The 16,872-nt window shown below is 39.7% G+C and overlaps 1 protein-coding gene across 1 annotated transcript in view; it reads left to right on the forward strand.

Annotated features, from left to right (window-relative positions):
• LRP6 (LDL receptor related protein 6) overlaps window positions 1–16,872 on the forward strand; it is a 131,848-nt gene that overhangs the window by 69,788 nt on the left and 45,188 nt on the right. Inside the window, exons 6-7 of the mRNA XM_030479714.2 lie at window positions 7,149–7,545; window positions 8,412–8,583. Coding sequence (XP_030335574.1) covers window positions 7,149–7,545; window positions 8,412–8,583 — 569 coding nt within the window. The remainder of the gene's footprint in view (window positions 1–7,148; window positions 7,546–8,411; window positions 8,584–16,872) is intronic.

Genomic DNA, 16,872 nt, shown 5'->3' on the forward strand with positions numbered 1-16,872 from the left:
TCCTCACATGCTGTGTTCTAAGGAACAGGTCATTGTATCACAGAAGTGCCTGCTTCACTGCTCAGGTTCAGCCCCATATCCTCACAGAGGCAACCTACCACACAGGTTAACAGCCCTGTGCTGAAGTGCCAAATGGCACCTTTCAATGTATCAAAATAAATTACCAAGAGCAAGTAGAGGAATCGTATTAAAAAAACCACCCAAAACAACAAACAAACAAATAAAAAAACCCTTATTAAAAGGACTTTAACTTATCACGCAGAGATACTCAAAATCATCAGTTCATTTTGTTAGCCATTCCTTATGTCTCGGAATTTATAATTATTGCTCTTTTCTCCCACTCCCTCAACACAAGAAGTCAAATTCTATGTTCCCAGTCAGCCGTAAAGTATATTTGGCTCACAAAATATAGCTGCCATTTTATGAGAAATTTTGTTAACCAGTGTGAATTGGTTACATTGTCCATCTGTGTGCAAAAAACTTTATACAACATTTATCTTAATCTTGTCAATATGACGTTGTGATTTTAAGCACCATTCTGCTATTGTGTCTTTCCAAAACATTCTGACCTTCCCTTTTGAGAAGACAAATGGGTGGGAAAGAGGGGAGAAAATGGAGTCTGTGTTTATTTAGCTCAGTGAGTGTTGCATACCACTTCTTCTTGGACTTAGAAATGAGTTAGCACATAACCCGAGTGAAACAACCTGCTCAAACTATACAGCAGATTCATTGCTTTTACTTTGATTCTGTGCAGAGCTGACTTCTGGGGGGAGCGTGATGGAGCTTTAGGTTCAGCATTTAGAGCTGAGCTTACCCCAAAATAATGAACTTTTTTTGACTGTTTTTTCACTCCTCCCACTGAAGAGAGTTTCAGGCGATAGGTTTAGGGCTTTTGCGAGTGACATACAACCTTCCAGAGCTCTTCAAGACAGAAATTCAGTGGAATTTCTTCTGCAGGCTGCAATTACTGATTTGGGGAAGTGAGGAGAGCGTGGCAGAGTCAGACTAGCCACAGACCAGATTTTGAGATGTAAATCTGTATGTATTTGTGTGTTGCCTTCCCTTTTTAGGCTGCTCAGTGACCCTCAGGAAGTCAGTTTATTTTCTCTTTTTCAGGTGTGTGGGGTGAAGGGGTTGGTTCTGGTTTCTTCGGCTGGTTTTTTCCCTTTGTACTTCAGTGTTTACTATCTCTGATGTGAAAGTAGAGCTGACCCCTGAGAACTGAACACTTTCGCCTTGGATCTTCTCTGTATATAGCTATTATGCCAAAAAACCAAAACACTGGCTGATTATATCTCCATTTGCGATTAGAACATGTACATGACTGTGGGGAAGGAAGGAGGGAAGGGTGACTTACGGGTGAAGAAAGGTGAAAAACAAGGCTAAGAGTTTCTCTTCTTTAAGACGGTTTTGTCCTCTAGCAGTTTACTAAAATCAGACTGGTTTCTAAACTGCATTGTTTCATGCTGAAAGGAGCCTCTTTGAGGAGAGAACTTCATTTCATGCTGCGCTGTTGAGAGCACTGGCCTGGACTGGAAAGATTTTGACGGGTGAATTTTGAGTGCGTGTTTGTGGTGTTTGCAGTGCTTTGGCATTGACAGATGATCCCGGCAGCCAAAGGTGAGGCTGGCTGACCCTCCTGAGCAGTTTCCATGACAACCTAGCATTTTTGGATTATCTTGGTTTATAGGAAATCTTTTCCTCCCTCCCCTTTCTCCCAGTGTTAGTTTCTCCATTTTTTGTAGGGGTTTTTTCATTGCGCCTTAGAGGAGTCTTACCATTTCTTGTGAGAGCTATGAATATAATACCCTCCATTTAGAAACACTTCTCCATAGTATTTCAGGAAAGAGTAGTAACTTGGAATAAAATTAGCTATTTGTTTTCTCATAACAGATAATGCTGGCTGGTTGTTCATGTCTTAATTTCTGTTCCTTTTACAAAGCAAAATGGCTAATAACTTGAGACATGGGCTTGTAGCAAGCTCTTAGCTCCCCCACTACCTAGGTGAAAGTTTGTAAATCCCTGTTCCTCAGAAAAGAGAGGTGGAATAAGCAGTTTTCATGGCCAGCTATTCCTGTCCGAGTACCCAAGCATTTCTACCAGACAGCTTTTACCTACTGTTGTCATATTATTGGTAATTTATTGTTCTCTCTGCAGGACATACTGGGATTTCTCCTTTTCGTTATCATAGGCACTGCTGTTCTGAATTTGGCAGTGCTACATTTAAATGACCTGTTTGATAATTGATTTTACAAGGAAATTAAGGTTTGTTTCACAAGTTCATCATTGGAGTTACGTTGTTACTAGTGCTTGAAGATCTCTGTCTGTGTGCTCAGCTTCTGTCTGTGCCTGTAGTGCATTTTACCTATTTCCTGCATTTGCTACTACCAGTATGGGTGTGTGGTTTGTACTGAGAAAACCAATGGTGTCTTCAGCTGAGCAAGGAGAGATGAGTTTCCTCATGAAGAAAAAGCAGTCCTTCAGACTTTGATTTCAGCCTTAATTTGGCCATTCTGTTCTCTTCCAGGAAAGGAGTCTTTATTTTGTCTGTGGATGCTCACATCCTATTTCCCTCCTAGGCCTGGAGGCAGTGATTAGAAATTTGCACTTCCTTTTGCAATTTAGGGCTGCCCAGTGCGTAATTTGCTTTGTCAGGAAGAGCCAGAATCCTAATTTGACTGCACAGATCAAGATGTTAATTTAACATCCAAATTCTTTCATTTATTTCGAAGGGAAGAAAAACATACATGATTTCAGATGCTTTTTTGTCCTTTGAGGCAAGTTTTAAGGTTGAGCTTGCCTAGATGAAAAAATTTTTTTTGTATTGTAGTGTCAGGGACTCTCTGATAATAATGACTTTACAATTAAGGAAAGACAGGAAAGAAATATTTTAGTAAAATGTGTGGTAAATCTATTGAGGATGTATTAATAACCTTGGTCTCTCAGATACAGAGAATCCATTATACATGTCCTAGCTCTAGCACTTCTTATGTTTGAATTCCTGGGTATGTGTATGTATAGCTGTACTAGCCTGAGCAACCACTGATGGTTTTAAAGTTCAGTAACTTACAAATGACTGAGGCCTGTATATCATTGAGAAGATGTAATTAATTGTGAAGGTTAGCAGGGCATTAGACATTGGACTTTAAAGCTATGCTGTTGCATGTATTTGCATGCTTGCTGTTTCTCTTTTTCTCTCCCTTCCCTTGACTTCCAGTGGCACATAGATTTAAATTATTTTGATTTTATAATAGTGACTTCTTGAGCAAAGTATTAGTTCCAGCACTAATGTAATGCACCATCCGTGAGCTTGTAATCCCAGCTTTCAAAGTGCTTAATAAAAGTAGGCTAAAGCTCTCAAAAAGAAGAGTCTGGAGTAAAGCTTTTATGTCCATATTTAGACATCTTAAGTAAGGGTCTTGATTTTAGAAAAATTGCTAACTAGCCTGGATACCCCATGGCTTGAGGCACTGCTAAAAAGAATCTTGAGCTTGATTCCCAATTTGAATAGCATGGGAGGGTTGGCTTTTAAAATAAATTATGGATTGCGAAGATCACTTAGAATTGTCTGAGAGACCAGCACAGAGGGTAGGTGGAAGGACCTAACTTTAAATATTGGGCAGTGATATGCTTACTCTGCCTGCAAGTATTTGCATAGGAACTTTGTCCACCATGGTTCGAAGGCTGTGAGCACACACCCCAGCATACCTAGTGGTCTGTGTCCTCAAACCCAGCACGGTATTTGAGATGCATGTGTGACTACAGGCATTCTTGTGTTGGGTGCAATAGAGATCACCAGTAGTTAGAGAGAATTCAGCAGCGTGGGCAGTAAACTCTGCTCCAAGTCTCTTGTGTGTTTGTCTAGGCCACTTCATCCTTGTAGGTGCAGTTTGAGGCGTCTGGAGGAAAAACTGCCTCAGGTCTGCATATGCCTGGTGAAGGCAGAGCTCTGGCTGCAGCCTTGATGAACCTTTTGAAAGCATTGAGGTGTTTTGTATGTTCATGGCTCATTCCAGTCTCCCTGTAAGTGCTGGTATATTGAAAATAACAAATAGTTATGCTGGCACACATGTTGCATTGTCTATTCCTGCCTTTTCATTCTGTTTTTTCAAGTATGATTCCATACCCAGGATGTTCTCCATTATGCTCATTATTAGAGGCAGGGTTTTTCTGGGAGAGTCGGAGTGAGGAAGTCTGGAGACCCTGCTGTCACTTTTTACCTTTTGCATCGTAGCTGGTCTTTGGAATACAAGTGGAAGAAATTGATTGGCTCTGTTATGTCCTGGCAACTCTCAGTACCTTGAGCAGTCTCCTTAACTGAGTGGCTATCAGTGCCTAGCCAGGTAAACTTTGTACAGTTGATGTTTGCCACAAGAATAAATTGTTTTAGTTCTGAGACCACCTTTTTTCCTTGACTGCTATCAAGGTGGTAATGAGATCAGTCAGAAAGCTAGCCCAGCTCTCGCATTTGTTATTTTTGCTATTGTCAGGACAAGCCCGAAGGCATTCAGAGTAATCTTTCCCTCAACCTACCTTGAGTGAGATGCTTCTCTACTACTCAGTTTCTTTTTCCTGAACAGAATGACTGGTGATCTAACTGAGCAGCTGGGGTGTGGGATTGCAAATGGGTGGGTAACAGCTCTAAAGTGAGCTTTAAACTTTTTATTGTTTGATTGGAGGGGTGTGTGTGGGGGGGGTGTTTGATTGGGGGCTGGAATGTTAGTCAAGCCCTGAGATAAAAGACCGTGAAATTCTTAGCTCAGGGATCCAGAGCGCAACATGGGTTAGCTGATAGCCAGCCGTTTCCCAAAGCTCAATTAAAGCTTAGACACAGTGAGTTATTTGACTAAAGAACAGTGTTGCAACCTGAAAGCAGGATACTGAAGCTGTTAAAATGAGTCATCTTTGAGAAGAATTGGAAGGTCAATTGGTCAATTTTAAGGGTGAGTTTCAGCAAAGGCATGGTTATACTCAGCCTGGTCTTTCTGGGGACCTGGCATTGGTTCTTCAAAATGACAGTCAACTTCAGCTAGAGCACACAAGTAATTTTTCAATTATGCCTTGCACTTTTTCTGTATATGGTAGACTACCTGCAGCTTTGTAACTGTTTAGAAATCTGAGGTTAGTGCATTTGTTCAAACTTACTTTTGCTAGGTTATGCAAAAAAGGTATTACTGTTTGGTTTTTTTTATATGATTTTCGTAGTTTTGTTTAAAAGGTAAGTTGGATAAAATGATCATGAAGTTGGTAAGAAAGAAAGTACTAGGGTTTTCTTTCTTACTTGAACCTAAATTGTTAGGATTAGTTATGTGCTAATGCTTTATATGACCATAATGCAGCTGAATGCTTGTGTCTTGATGCTGAATTGTTTGATATGCTTAGCAGCAACAAATACAGATGTACATATAGACTGCTGTGACAAGATTAGTTGCTTCTGTAATTATAAAAAGTCTTACTAACATGCCTGTTTTCCATTTACTATGTCACATGCTTTACATTATTTTGAAGGATGCATAGACATGTAATCACAGGTTCCCCCTTCCTGATACTAATTAATGCATGAGGGTTATTCACTAGAACAGCAATTGGATAGTGTGTACATGTGTTTCTGAGCACAAGGTGTTGTAGGACAAAGGATCCCAAGCTGATTTTAATCCCTTCTGGACTACCAATCAGGAGCACTTGTAATAATTTTCTCAACTTCAGTTGCTGAAAGGTGCTGTTTCTTGCAGCACTGTGAAAGTGTCTTAGATGTTCTTAATGTGTTAAACTTGCTGTAAATGAAGCAATGGCTGCTTTGGCATCTCTCCAAAGTTTGGCATGCAGTGAAGTTTCATCTAGCACCAACAGCAATTACTAACTCTTTTAAAAAGAAATTTGGCATCAGACACCAAAATTCTTTTTTCATCAGCAACCTGCTTGCTTTAGTTTCTTGCTCTTTCTAGTTCTAGCCCTTATTTCTACCTCTGTAAGATCAAGACAGCATGTGGCTTGGCGATTGCTTTTTTTTCAGATGCGTTTAGTTTCCTAAACCTTCCCCACCCTTGCCTCCCCCCACTTTTGTCCTCACACCTACATCAGTCCCTGCCAAACCCTTTCCCCTCACTGTTTGAGGGCAGCCATTGCAACACACTTTCCCTGCATTTAGGATGCACGCATTTTTTACCTTAGCTCAGGCTTCCCTGAGGCTTGAGCTGCTCTTACCTCCCTGAGACTCCAAACTGATAAGACAGTTTAATTGGAATGGGGTGTGGTGGTTGTTTGTCCTTCATTACATAGAAATCCAGTGACATAGAATAGAAATTGAAATGAGAATGAATTAGAACAGACAATAAGTACATCTGTTATTGATCAGATGACCAGCACGGGTACCGTTAAACAGCTTGTGTTGCCCTATATGAAAACATCTTCCGCAGTGCAGGCTGATCTCAGTTATTTATTGTGATTCTGACCTTTGATCTAAAAGCCAGCAAGGCTTTTGTATGCTCCAGCTCAATATGACTTTATAAGACACACTGTCATTTATCTTCATGTCTTCAATAAGCTTGTTCAGGACAAGTATTTGAGAAGCTGACAGCTCTCCTGCTTTGCGTGGTCACTGGACAGTTTTCAGTTCCCAAATCTGATTCCCCCTTTCTCAAAGGAGATTTACTTGTGGCATTCTGTGTTACATTTTTTCCGACTTCTAAGGGTGTTGTTGAAACATGCAGCTTGTTTGTCGTGATTGTCCCCTATACCAACAACAGCAAACAGTCAGTAGATTATTTATATAATTAATTTTTCATGTAAGAGGCTGCAGGCCATCTGTTGATTTGCATAGAATAGCAGCACAGTCACTGTGTATCTATCTCAGTACCTTTAGAGGGAATGATATGGATAGAAAACATGTCCAGCATGATACATTTTGGTCATGGAAATGACCACTGAATTTTCTCTGTAAACACATCTGACTTGTTCTGCAGAAGAGCAACCTCATATTTGAAGCCTTTGAGTGAAATTCTTTTCTAGTGCCCATCAGTTTGATTAGGTCCTGTGAAATCAAGGCAGCTAGATAAGCTTGTACCAAGTGGTACAAAATCAGGTTCGCTATTTGCAGGCTTACTGCACAGCGTTTGTAAGATGGTTGTGTTTTTGCTTTGTTCATGTAGGTGCCACTGAACTGCTGCTTCTAGCCCGCCGGACAGATCTGAGGCGAATTTCCTTAGACACCCCAGATTTTACAGACATCGTTTTGCCACTGGAAGATATCCGCCATGCCATCGCCATTGACTTTGATCCTCTGGAAGGATACATCTATTGGACTGATGATGAAGTTAGGGCCATCCGACGCTCATTCATCGATGGGTCAGGTAGTCAGTTTATTGTCACAGCACAGATTGCTCATCCTGATGGCATTGCAGTGGACTGGGTTGCCCGAAATCTGTATTGGACTGACACTGGCACAGACCGTATAGAAGTTACAAGGCTTAATGGGACCATGAGAAAAATCTTGATATCAGAAGACTTGGAAGAACCCAGAGCTATTGTGCTGGATCCCATGGCTGGGTGAGGAGCTTTTTGTGAGCATTTTTTAAATATTAGTCATGTAGAGAAGATACCTCTGTCTACCTGTATGCAGATAATGGAATGCAGTGATAAATTTTCAGGCCTTCAAAATGAAAATACTGGTATTCTTTCAAGTTAAGGCTCTAAGGCACAGGGACTGCTGCTCTATTTTGGCCACCTAGGTAGTCATCTTTATGTTTCATTTTCCTGTTTAAAAATATTTTTGTGACTTAGATGGATCTGTTTATTCTAGCTAATAGCACTGTTTATGTTGTCTCACTGGGCAGACTGATATGGGAGTTTGGTGTAAAGGGGCAGTGTGTTTCTATGTCAGTGCTTTTTGAATGGTTAGAGTGTCCTTACTTAGGTGAGGAAATATATTTGGCTTTAAATTTTCTTTTCTATGTGCAGTGTGGTTTCAGGAAACAGCAGTTCATAAGAAGCTATGTGAATAAGCTCTGGGGAGACCTTAGAGCAGCCTTCCAGTACCTAAAGGGGGCCTACAGGAAATCTGGAGAGGGACTTTTTACAAGGATGTGTACAGATAGGACAAGGGGCAATGACTTTAAACTGAAAGAGGGGAAATTTAGATTAGATAGTAGGAAAAAAATGTTCACTATGAGGGTGGTGAGACACTGGCACAGGGTGCCCAGAGAAGCTGTGGCTGCCCCATCCCTGGCAGTGTTCAAGGCCAGGTTGAACGAGTCTTTGAGCAACCTGCTCTAGTGGAGGGTGTCCTTGCCCATGGCAGGGAGGTTGGAACTAGATGAGCTTTAAGGCCCCTTCCAAACCAAACCATTCTATGATTCTATGAATATTGAAAGTTTGGATCAATAAAAGTTCTTAGGATTTTGTTTCCTTTGCAGGTACATGTACTGGACCGACTGGGGAGAAATGCCAAAGATTGAGAGGGCAGCACTAGATGGCTCAGACAGAATTGTGCTGGTGAATACTTCGCTTGGCTGGCCAAATGGACTGGCACTGGATTATGCAGAAAGCAAAATATACTGGGGAGATGCCAAAACAGACAAAATAGAGGTTTGTAATTGCATCTGCATTTTTAATTCCATGGAGCTATAGAATGTAGTTATTCTACTTTTCTAGGTGTTCAAATTCTGATATAACCCCAAGAGCAATGGGTTAATGGTTGATTTGTGTTTTGAGAAACAGTTCAGTTTCTTGTGTGTCTTTGGGCAAGTTGCTCATTGTTCTTCCCTCGTTTTTCTGTGTTAAAAATGGAAACGATATCCATGTAGAAGATCTCTCTTTTTAAGAATGTATGATTAGTATTTGTTAAATAACTCAATTCTTAGATCATCAAGGAAAAAAGATTTTTACTGAGAACAATGTTTGTAGGTTAAAAAAAACCCTCATTCTTTGCGCTGTTCAGCTTAGATGCTAGTAGAACATATTTCAAAGAAATAAATCTCATTTCACATGTAATTATTTGTATTCCCACAAATCCTCTATGCTTTACATCTCCCTTGTTTTATTGGGGTTCCAGCGAGGGGAAAGATTTTCCTCTCTTTCTGGTATTGTTCTGCTGAAACTTTTAATTGGGGGGAAGGAAAAAAAAAAAAGGAGCTGTTTTCTTCTCTCTCCCATGGAAAATTTTGTTTATTTTGTTACATAGCATTTATGGAACAAATTTGACATTATCTCTTTGCCAGTCTTTGAAGAAAATGGTATTGTTTTATATTTGTTTGGTTTACTGTCAGAAGGCAGACGTTTTTCGGGAAGCAGGAGATTTGGCTACTACGTGGTGCATAGCAGCACCACCTACCTTTGCTATATCCTGGTAGATTTACCTTTCTTTTGATGAATTATAGCTTTCCATTAGGTAGTCCTTACCATTGCAAATAATTTTCAGCACATAGCACATTATCTTCTCTAGCCTTATGAAATTGTTCTTTATTTATAACTTCAAATAAGTCAATGTGGAGTCATAGTCTTGCACTGGAAGGTCACATTGTTCTCCTTCAGAGTCAAAGGAACTCCAGTCCTGCAAGGTGAGTTGCTTTGAAGCACTCCTCAGGAGAGCCTCAGGAAGCACAGTTTTCTTTGTCCTGAAAACAAGATTTTTAGTCTATAATTCACTTAACATTATACCAGCCCTGGGAAATGAGCAGGGGGGGAAGTGTCTTAGGTATGCTTAGAGACTTATTTATAACAGATTGAGCACTTCAGCCCTGATACTGTCTTGGACTTAGAATGTATTTTGCAAAAGGAAAGTTAAGCATTCTCCACTCTCATGCTTGCCAAAACACTGAGAATTTTTTCATGCATTTCAGTCTTACTCAGACCATGGTTCCATATTCATTAATAACAATTCTTTTCAGTGCTGGATCAGTTTGTGGTAGAAATTTTCATCTTGATCAAGCATGAGCTCACTGCTTCAGTTCTGTCAAACTGGGCAGAACACATGATAGAATGTTTATGCCAACATTGCTATGTCTGTGGCAGGACAGAAGATATCTGATCTGGCACAAAGTCTGCTGAGACAGTTTCCATTTCATTGTTTTTAAACCAATGTGAGCCAGCAGAATGAGTTTGTTCCAGGTTGTCATGTAACATCTATGCAGGGCATCAGAGAAGATTTATCGTCGTAAGGTTTCAGAATTACTAGGGGTTTTTTTTTCTCCTATGAGGCTCCAAGTGTTAGAGTTACGAATTTACTGCTGCTGCTTTTTACAAAAAGTTAACATTTGTTAACTCTTAGTAATGTGCAGAGAATCTTGAAAAAGCCTGGCTAAAAGCAGCAGAGAAGAAATTTTCCCGCAGTTTTTCTTTGGCATTTTTGGTTTTTAATTTTATTTGAGGATTTGATTTTTACCTTTATTTTTTTTTTTTTTCCCTTTAGTTGCAGAAGGTGTTAATTTAGGGGTATGTAATAGAGATCTGTAAAATCAAGAAAATTATGTATGAGGTGACCAGGACTTTCACACACACACCTTTTTTGATAGAAGAAATTGACATTCATAAATAGGACTGGCAGGTGATGGGTGCAGAACAAACAAAAGCAGGTGGTTCTTCAAACAGTGTGTGGTGAGTTGTGGAAGTGGTGGTGGGTGTTAAAAGCTTACATGTGTTACTGGGAAGACTGGGTAAGTCTGTGGAAGGGAATTCCACTGCAGTTTACTAGAAGATAAAATTGCCTTCTGAACCACAAATCACTGACCTGTAAATTGCAGTGGAATGAAAGAGTCTTCTTGAAAACGTTCAGTATGTTTGCTTTAGTATGCTGTTCTGTAATGTAAGTTTTAATTATTCTCTGAGAGTGGATACTGGGATGGGACCTTTGGATTGAACCCGTATAGCCTCTCTTTTCTTGTGTTGAGGCCATTCTATTCTGTGACAATTTAGGGAGTCTTTATTCTGTTAACTAGTTGCATTAGCTTTAGGGAAAACTTTGTGCTCTTCCTTAGATGTGCTGTTGCTGCTTGCTTAACTTCCTAACTATGCTTCAGAGGGGAAGAAATAGGTTGAAAATCTATGACCTCTGATAGCGATAGATTGGAGTGTGAGTTCAGTGCGGCTTCTGTAATTAATAAAGCATGGAAAGGCTCTATAAGATGAAGAGGGAGTGTTCATCCAAGAGAATGGTTCAGTTCTCTTTTCCCTCTCATGTGCTAAGTAATGCAAATGTAGTGGTGAGTTTCTTTAGTGATGAATCTTAGTGAATTTTCCCCAGGATCTCATGTGGCCTCTCTGTAACCTTTTATGAGAGATTGGCTTTGTTACGGTAGGTACAGAAATATCTCTACTATCTAAATCTATGATAGCTAAAACACTATTAACATTTCAAGTCTTCCCTTTTCCTCCAACTGCCTTTCTCTCCTATGGCAACCATGAATCCTGAGGAGATTTGTTACACTTTCCCTGCCCTTCCCATCCATTTTTTTTATATCAGTTTAGTAGAAGACACTTTGACCTTCAGTAAATGTTTTAAGCTTATATTTGGAGAAAGGACGCTGGAGGAGGTGTGACAGAGAGGATTCTTGTGACAGGATCAAAAGATGAAACTTGGAATTGGACATGAAGACATCAGAATAAATGCCCGGTCCCTGCCTTGTTTGTATATGTTTGGGAGGGGGGTAACAGCAGGAGAAACACCTTTGTGTACTTGCATTCTGTTGCTTTTAAGCAGTTTTTCATACATGATTATACATACATACTCCTTTTTTCCCCACCCCTTAGTATATGGAATTCCTCATAACCATTATTTAATTGCAGTACTACCAAAATGAATGCTTCTTGCAGGGCTATGTTTCTGGTTTGTTTGTGCCACATATGAGCTTTTATTATTTATTTTTTACACACTGATTCATGCTATGCTGTTCTGGAGCCCCCAGACGATAATAAAGCATCAGCAGGGGTTAATGGAGACGGGTAGGGGGTACAGCAGGGAGCTTTTGTTCCCATTTTATCTGGCAGCCTGCAGCAGGCAGAAGCAGGCTGTGGCTCAACAGCTTCGTCATTTATCTCGGTCAGGTTTCACTGCTGATAAACTTCTATTGAAATGGATGGCTGCTATTGTGCTTACCAGTAGGGAAGATTTCTCATTGACTTGCTACAGGTTTAAAGCATTTTCCTGCCGTGCTATGAGGTTAAAAATGTATGATCTGCTCTGTTGAATTGGTCTTATGTTTTCCTGCTCAAGTGACTATTTGTCTTCTGAGCACGTACGCTACCTGTTCTAAGGCATAGGTTGGATTTAAAATGGTCAGCAAAACTCGTATTGATAAAGCAGTTATAAATGGCTGCGTATATGTGTGGCTGTGTGCGTTAAGAGGAAATAACGGTGATATGGCTGATTTCTCACCATTTTTCAGTCTTTGCTTCATTTTTCTTTATTCATCTTCTTTCCTATTCTCCATTCTCAGAGCCAGAGATGACACCCACTTACACCTACTAGTGGTGAGTTTAAAGAAAGGACTCTGCCTCCTATACAGAACCACCATTATCTAGTGATTTTTGAGTGCAGCTCTAACTTGAAGTATTTCTGCATTCCCAAATCTATTAGCCGTGCTTGGCATTGCTGTCTCTAATCCTCATGATTAATATGGAAAGTCTTATATCCTGCTGTTTTTCAGAATAAGTACACATAAGTCTTCGGAACCCAGCCTTGTTGGACAACAGAAAGCAGATGCTGCTAAGACTTTTTTGAGCACAAAAATCTTGAACAGAGAGAACCTTTTTGTCTTTGACCTAGGAGCTAATAGCTTGGCATCTAGAGAATGCTCTAATTCATATTCTAATCCTGAAATTGCAGGGCTACATTTTCCTCTGATGACAACTCCCTCAATTTTGCTGCCACCCTAATAAGGAAATCCTGTTTTCTAAGCATGCACCATTTACTTTCTGACTGAGAAATTTTGTCTCACAGCATTAGTCTTTGTATTGTGAAATGCTGATGATTTACCAAGCCTGATTACTGATCCTACCCCATCCACCCTATTTTGAAGCAAAGGTTTGAAAATTGAGAAGCAGAAACCATTGAATTCCTAGCTGTTCAACACTGCTGCTTTTGCAGATATGGGAAGTGAGGTGGTTGAAACACGGTAGGTGAAGTTGCTTCACTGTTTAGTTTTGGCCACGTTTCTATGTCCACCTGGTTGGAATAGTTGCGGCACGTGGAAAGTTCATTCAGCAAAGAACAACAAGTATGCGCTGCAGAGGGTGGGGGCAGATCCCTCCACTCCATCCCAGTTTCGGAACTGTAAAGCTTATTTTGTCAGGGAATTCGCAGCTATTTCTTAACACCTGCTAGGCCTGCATTAAGGAAAAACATATGTATATATGTATATATACACTTTAAAATTAGTAGTAGGGTAAGGGCTTATTTAAAAAATAAACAAGTAAAAAACCTAAAACAAAAAAAATGACAACCCTCCCCTAAACAAACAACAACAAAAGCACAGATTAGTTTATACTTTATATAATTCCCATTTGGGAGGTTTCTTTTGAACTTCTGAATGAACTTAAGGAAGAATTAAATTTCATTATAGAGACCAAGATAGGAAAGTTATATCACAAAGCAAATGAATGACAGCCATAGATCACATATTGGTAAGGTCTCCTTACTGTCAAAGAGCCACATACAAGAATTTGAGTGATGTCTTATCTGTGGACCCCAGGACCTCCTGGAATTGTACGTTTGTTATTAAATAAAAAATAAGAAAAAAAAGACAAAAAGTTAAATTCCTTTTCTGCTTTGGCTTTTGAGCATGGTGCTACAGAATTGTCACTTAGGCATGTACTTTTTGCAGCTGTTCAAAGTGCTTTAAAAGTAAAAAAGAAAAAACATACTTAAACCATCCATATTGGTTTCGATTTAGGAACACTAAAAAGTCAACTTTTTATTGCTTTTGATAAATGGAGACTATCTCAAAAAAACTGAAATGTGAAAAGTTTGATTATCGAGACACCCATTACAAGCTACTTGTGCTGAGGAGTTCTTAGAGAAGTCCTGAGGGATCTGCTGTCATACTTAATGTAACAGGGGGAGGTTCCCAGCACCTCACAGCAGAAAGAGGATACAAAGGGAAGGTTTTGGGTAAATACAGCCAGAACTCTTGTCCAGGAGTAACGTAACTCTGTATCTGCATACCAAGCATGGTATTTTTCTAAGAAGTGAAATTACTGCCCTAGAAAAGATGTGATCTTACAGAAGACTTCAACATTCAGTTTTAAAATGGTTCTTGTGTCATAGATCTACATTTCTCCCTGAAATCTGTGGGTGGTTTTCATCTAATGAGGTGTAGATACCTGCAGCTCAGTAAGTTGCCTTTGTAGGAAATGTTAGAAATCAACACTTCTGCAGTGTGCCTTACTCTACCTTAAAGTAAATGTTTAAAATAGATTGGATGAGTCCTACTCTGAAAGCACCTTTTCATTTCTGTTAAGTCTTAAGGAGAGCCTGGAGCAGCCGTGTCAGAAGCAGATGCCCACACTCAGGACATGTGTGAGCAGAAAGTCACACTGGCTTCTGTAACCTTAATGCGCATTATTGTTAATGGTAGAAGCTTACCTTTCTCAGACTTGGTTGTTGCTTACATCCCTGCAGCTTGACTGAGGCTTTCCACATTGGAAATTCAGTGATGTTTCTTTGCTAATGGGTGAGCAGTCCCATTTTGCTAATGATAGCTCTGTAAACCTCCTGGCTCCCAGTGGCTTAGCATGGAGCTGATTGGAGTACGTTTGGATCCCACTAATGTGTCATAGATGCTCCCTAGATTTTTCCCGTTGGAGTTAGGAAATGGTATTTTAGTTTACGCTGTTTTCTCATCTAGAAAGTAACAAGCAGTCAGTATCGGTTACCTAAGGGAGAACACAAAAATCCCTCAAACTAAACCAGCTAGATCATCTGACCTCACTGAGTATGACATACTGAAAATAACATTTGATGGCAAGCTGGGAGTAATGGGAAGAGATATTGAGCCATCTTCTGCATTTCTGATTCAGCTGAGTACTGTTTGTCAGTCTGCTATTATCCCTTACCCTCCAGTATTCTGCCCTTTTTTTTTTTTTTTGACTTCTCCCAAGCTTAGTTGCAGCACCATACAAAAGATTGTACTGATCTTGGAGCTGGGGTTCTTCAGAAGCGTTCATGTGACCTTGTGATCCCTCTCAATAATTATTCAGCTTTCCTCACAAAGGCTTTTTATTTCACTCTGAGATTTTTGTAGTTCTAACCTAAACTTTTTGTCTGATACTATTCATGATGATATAACTTCACAAAGGTCTGTGAGAAAAGGATTGTAATAAACTTTGTAGTAGGCGGGTAAATACATATGGTGGAAACCCAAGCTTCTGGACATGCGGAGACACTTGGAGTTAGAGTGATTTAGCAAAGGGAGCTGTCAAATCAATGTAGTAGCTTACTGCCACCAAAAGAACAGAGGCTTTTGCCCATGTGCAAGAGCATTAGAGGTTGTGTTGCTGAACTTCATCTTGTAAAGTTGTCCCCCAAACCACTGTGAGGGTTCAGGTCAGTCTTGGCTAATCTCCTTTGCTTCCTGCAAAGCATGTGTACAGCTGCTCATAGGACTTCGTTGACAAATGGTAAGTTGCAAAATCGGTGTAATTAGCTTCCTCTGTACTTTTATAACCAATGCCCATGTAACAGAACGCCCTCTGACTGCTGCCACTCCACCCTGTGTATTAACGTACCAAAATTGATTTTCATGGCCAAGCATCTTTATTCACCTGTTTTACCACTGAATCTTCTCAGAGAAACCTTTTTTCCTGTGAAAACCTCTCTTTTCGTCCTGTTCATAGTTTCAGCTCAATTTTTTGTCTTAGCCTGTTCTTTACATATGCAGGAGTTCTTTGTGTTGCATGAGACTGCCTAGGAGATGTCATATTTGATTGTCACAATGGTGTTAAACTCCTTTCCCTGCCTGCTCGTCATTTCACCTGACTTGAGCCATTTCATTGAAAACCCAACCAATTGTTTCTAAAATTAAATTCCATCACCGAGAAAGCATTTCTGCTGTTGGAATTGATTGATCAGGGAGCTGGGAAAGTTGTCCTGTTGTGAAAGAAATGAGCTTGTAACAGTGTCTGTAGCATGATAGAAAGGGTATTTATGAAGTTAATCTCTATTCTGTTTTTACATATTTATCTTCACTGCAGTCCTATTAGGAATATTATCCATGCTCAGGAAAACTGTATTTTGAATTCTTTGGGAAAATGATTAGAGCTCAAAAGGAAATTGAGGGTGCTGGGGAACTGTTAAATTAGAAATTGGTAATGGCTATTAGAAAACAATTAACAGTAAGAAATTGCAGAGTTGGCTGGAGGCAGTTGATTTCTGAAGCAAATACATCAAGGGTTCCAGGTATCCCTTCTGCTGATTTCTCAGGATTTCACTGCAGTGAAGAGATGGCTTCCTGTTTCATACCTAACAATCCTTAATATTTTGGAATTGAGGGAAAATGCTGTTAACACTAAGTTAATTACACTGACAGAATAATTTCCTCAAGCTGAGTTGAAAGTTTTGATTGTTATTCAGAGAGAGTATAGTTGTTCAGGACTGCTCTTTTAGAGGGGAAGACTGACAAAACTGGAAATTTAGACAAGGTGTTCCTTTTGTCTTCAGAGCTGCTGTTTTATAGTAGATACATGTGTTAATTGTTTGATATTACTGTAGCCATAACAGTAAAATCATTCTGGTCCATTCTATTCATGTTGCTTGAAGAAAATTTACAATACTTAATTATCAAACACTGCCTGAAAAAATGCTAATGTAATCTTTGGAAGGCATTCTAGCTATATTTTAGAGTTGCTAAGAGACATGTTGCTCTAGTTTTCTTTTTTCCCATA

The sequence above is a fragment of the Strigops habroptila genome, chromosome 3 (assembly GCF_004027225.2).
Source record: "Strigops habroptila isolate Jane chromosome 3, bStrHab1.2.pri, whole genome shotgun sequence".
Taxonomy (NCBI): Eukaryota; Metazoa; Chordata; class Aves; order Psittaciformes; family Psittacidae; genus Strigops; species Strigops habroptila.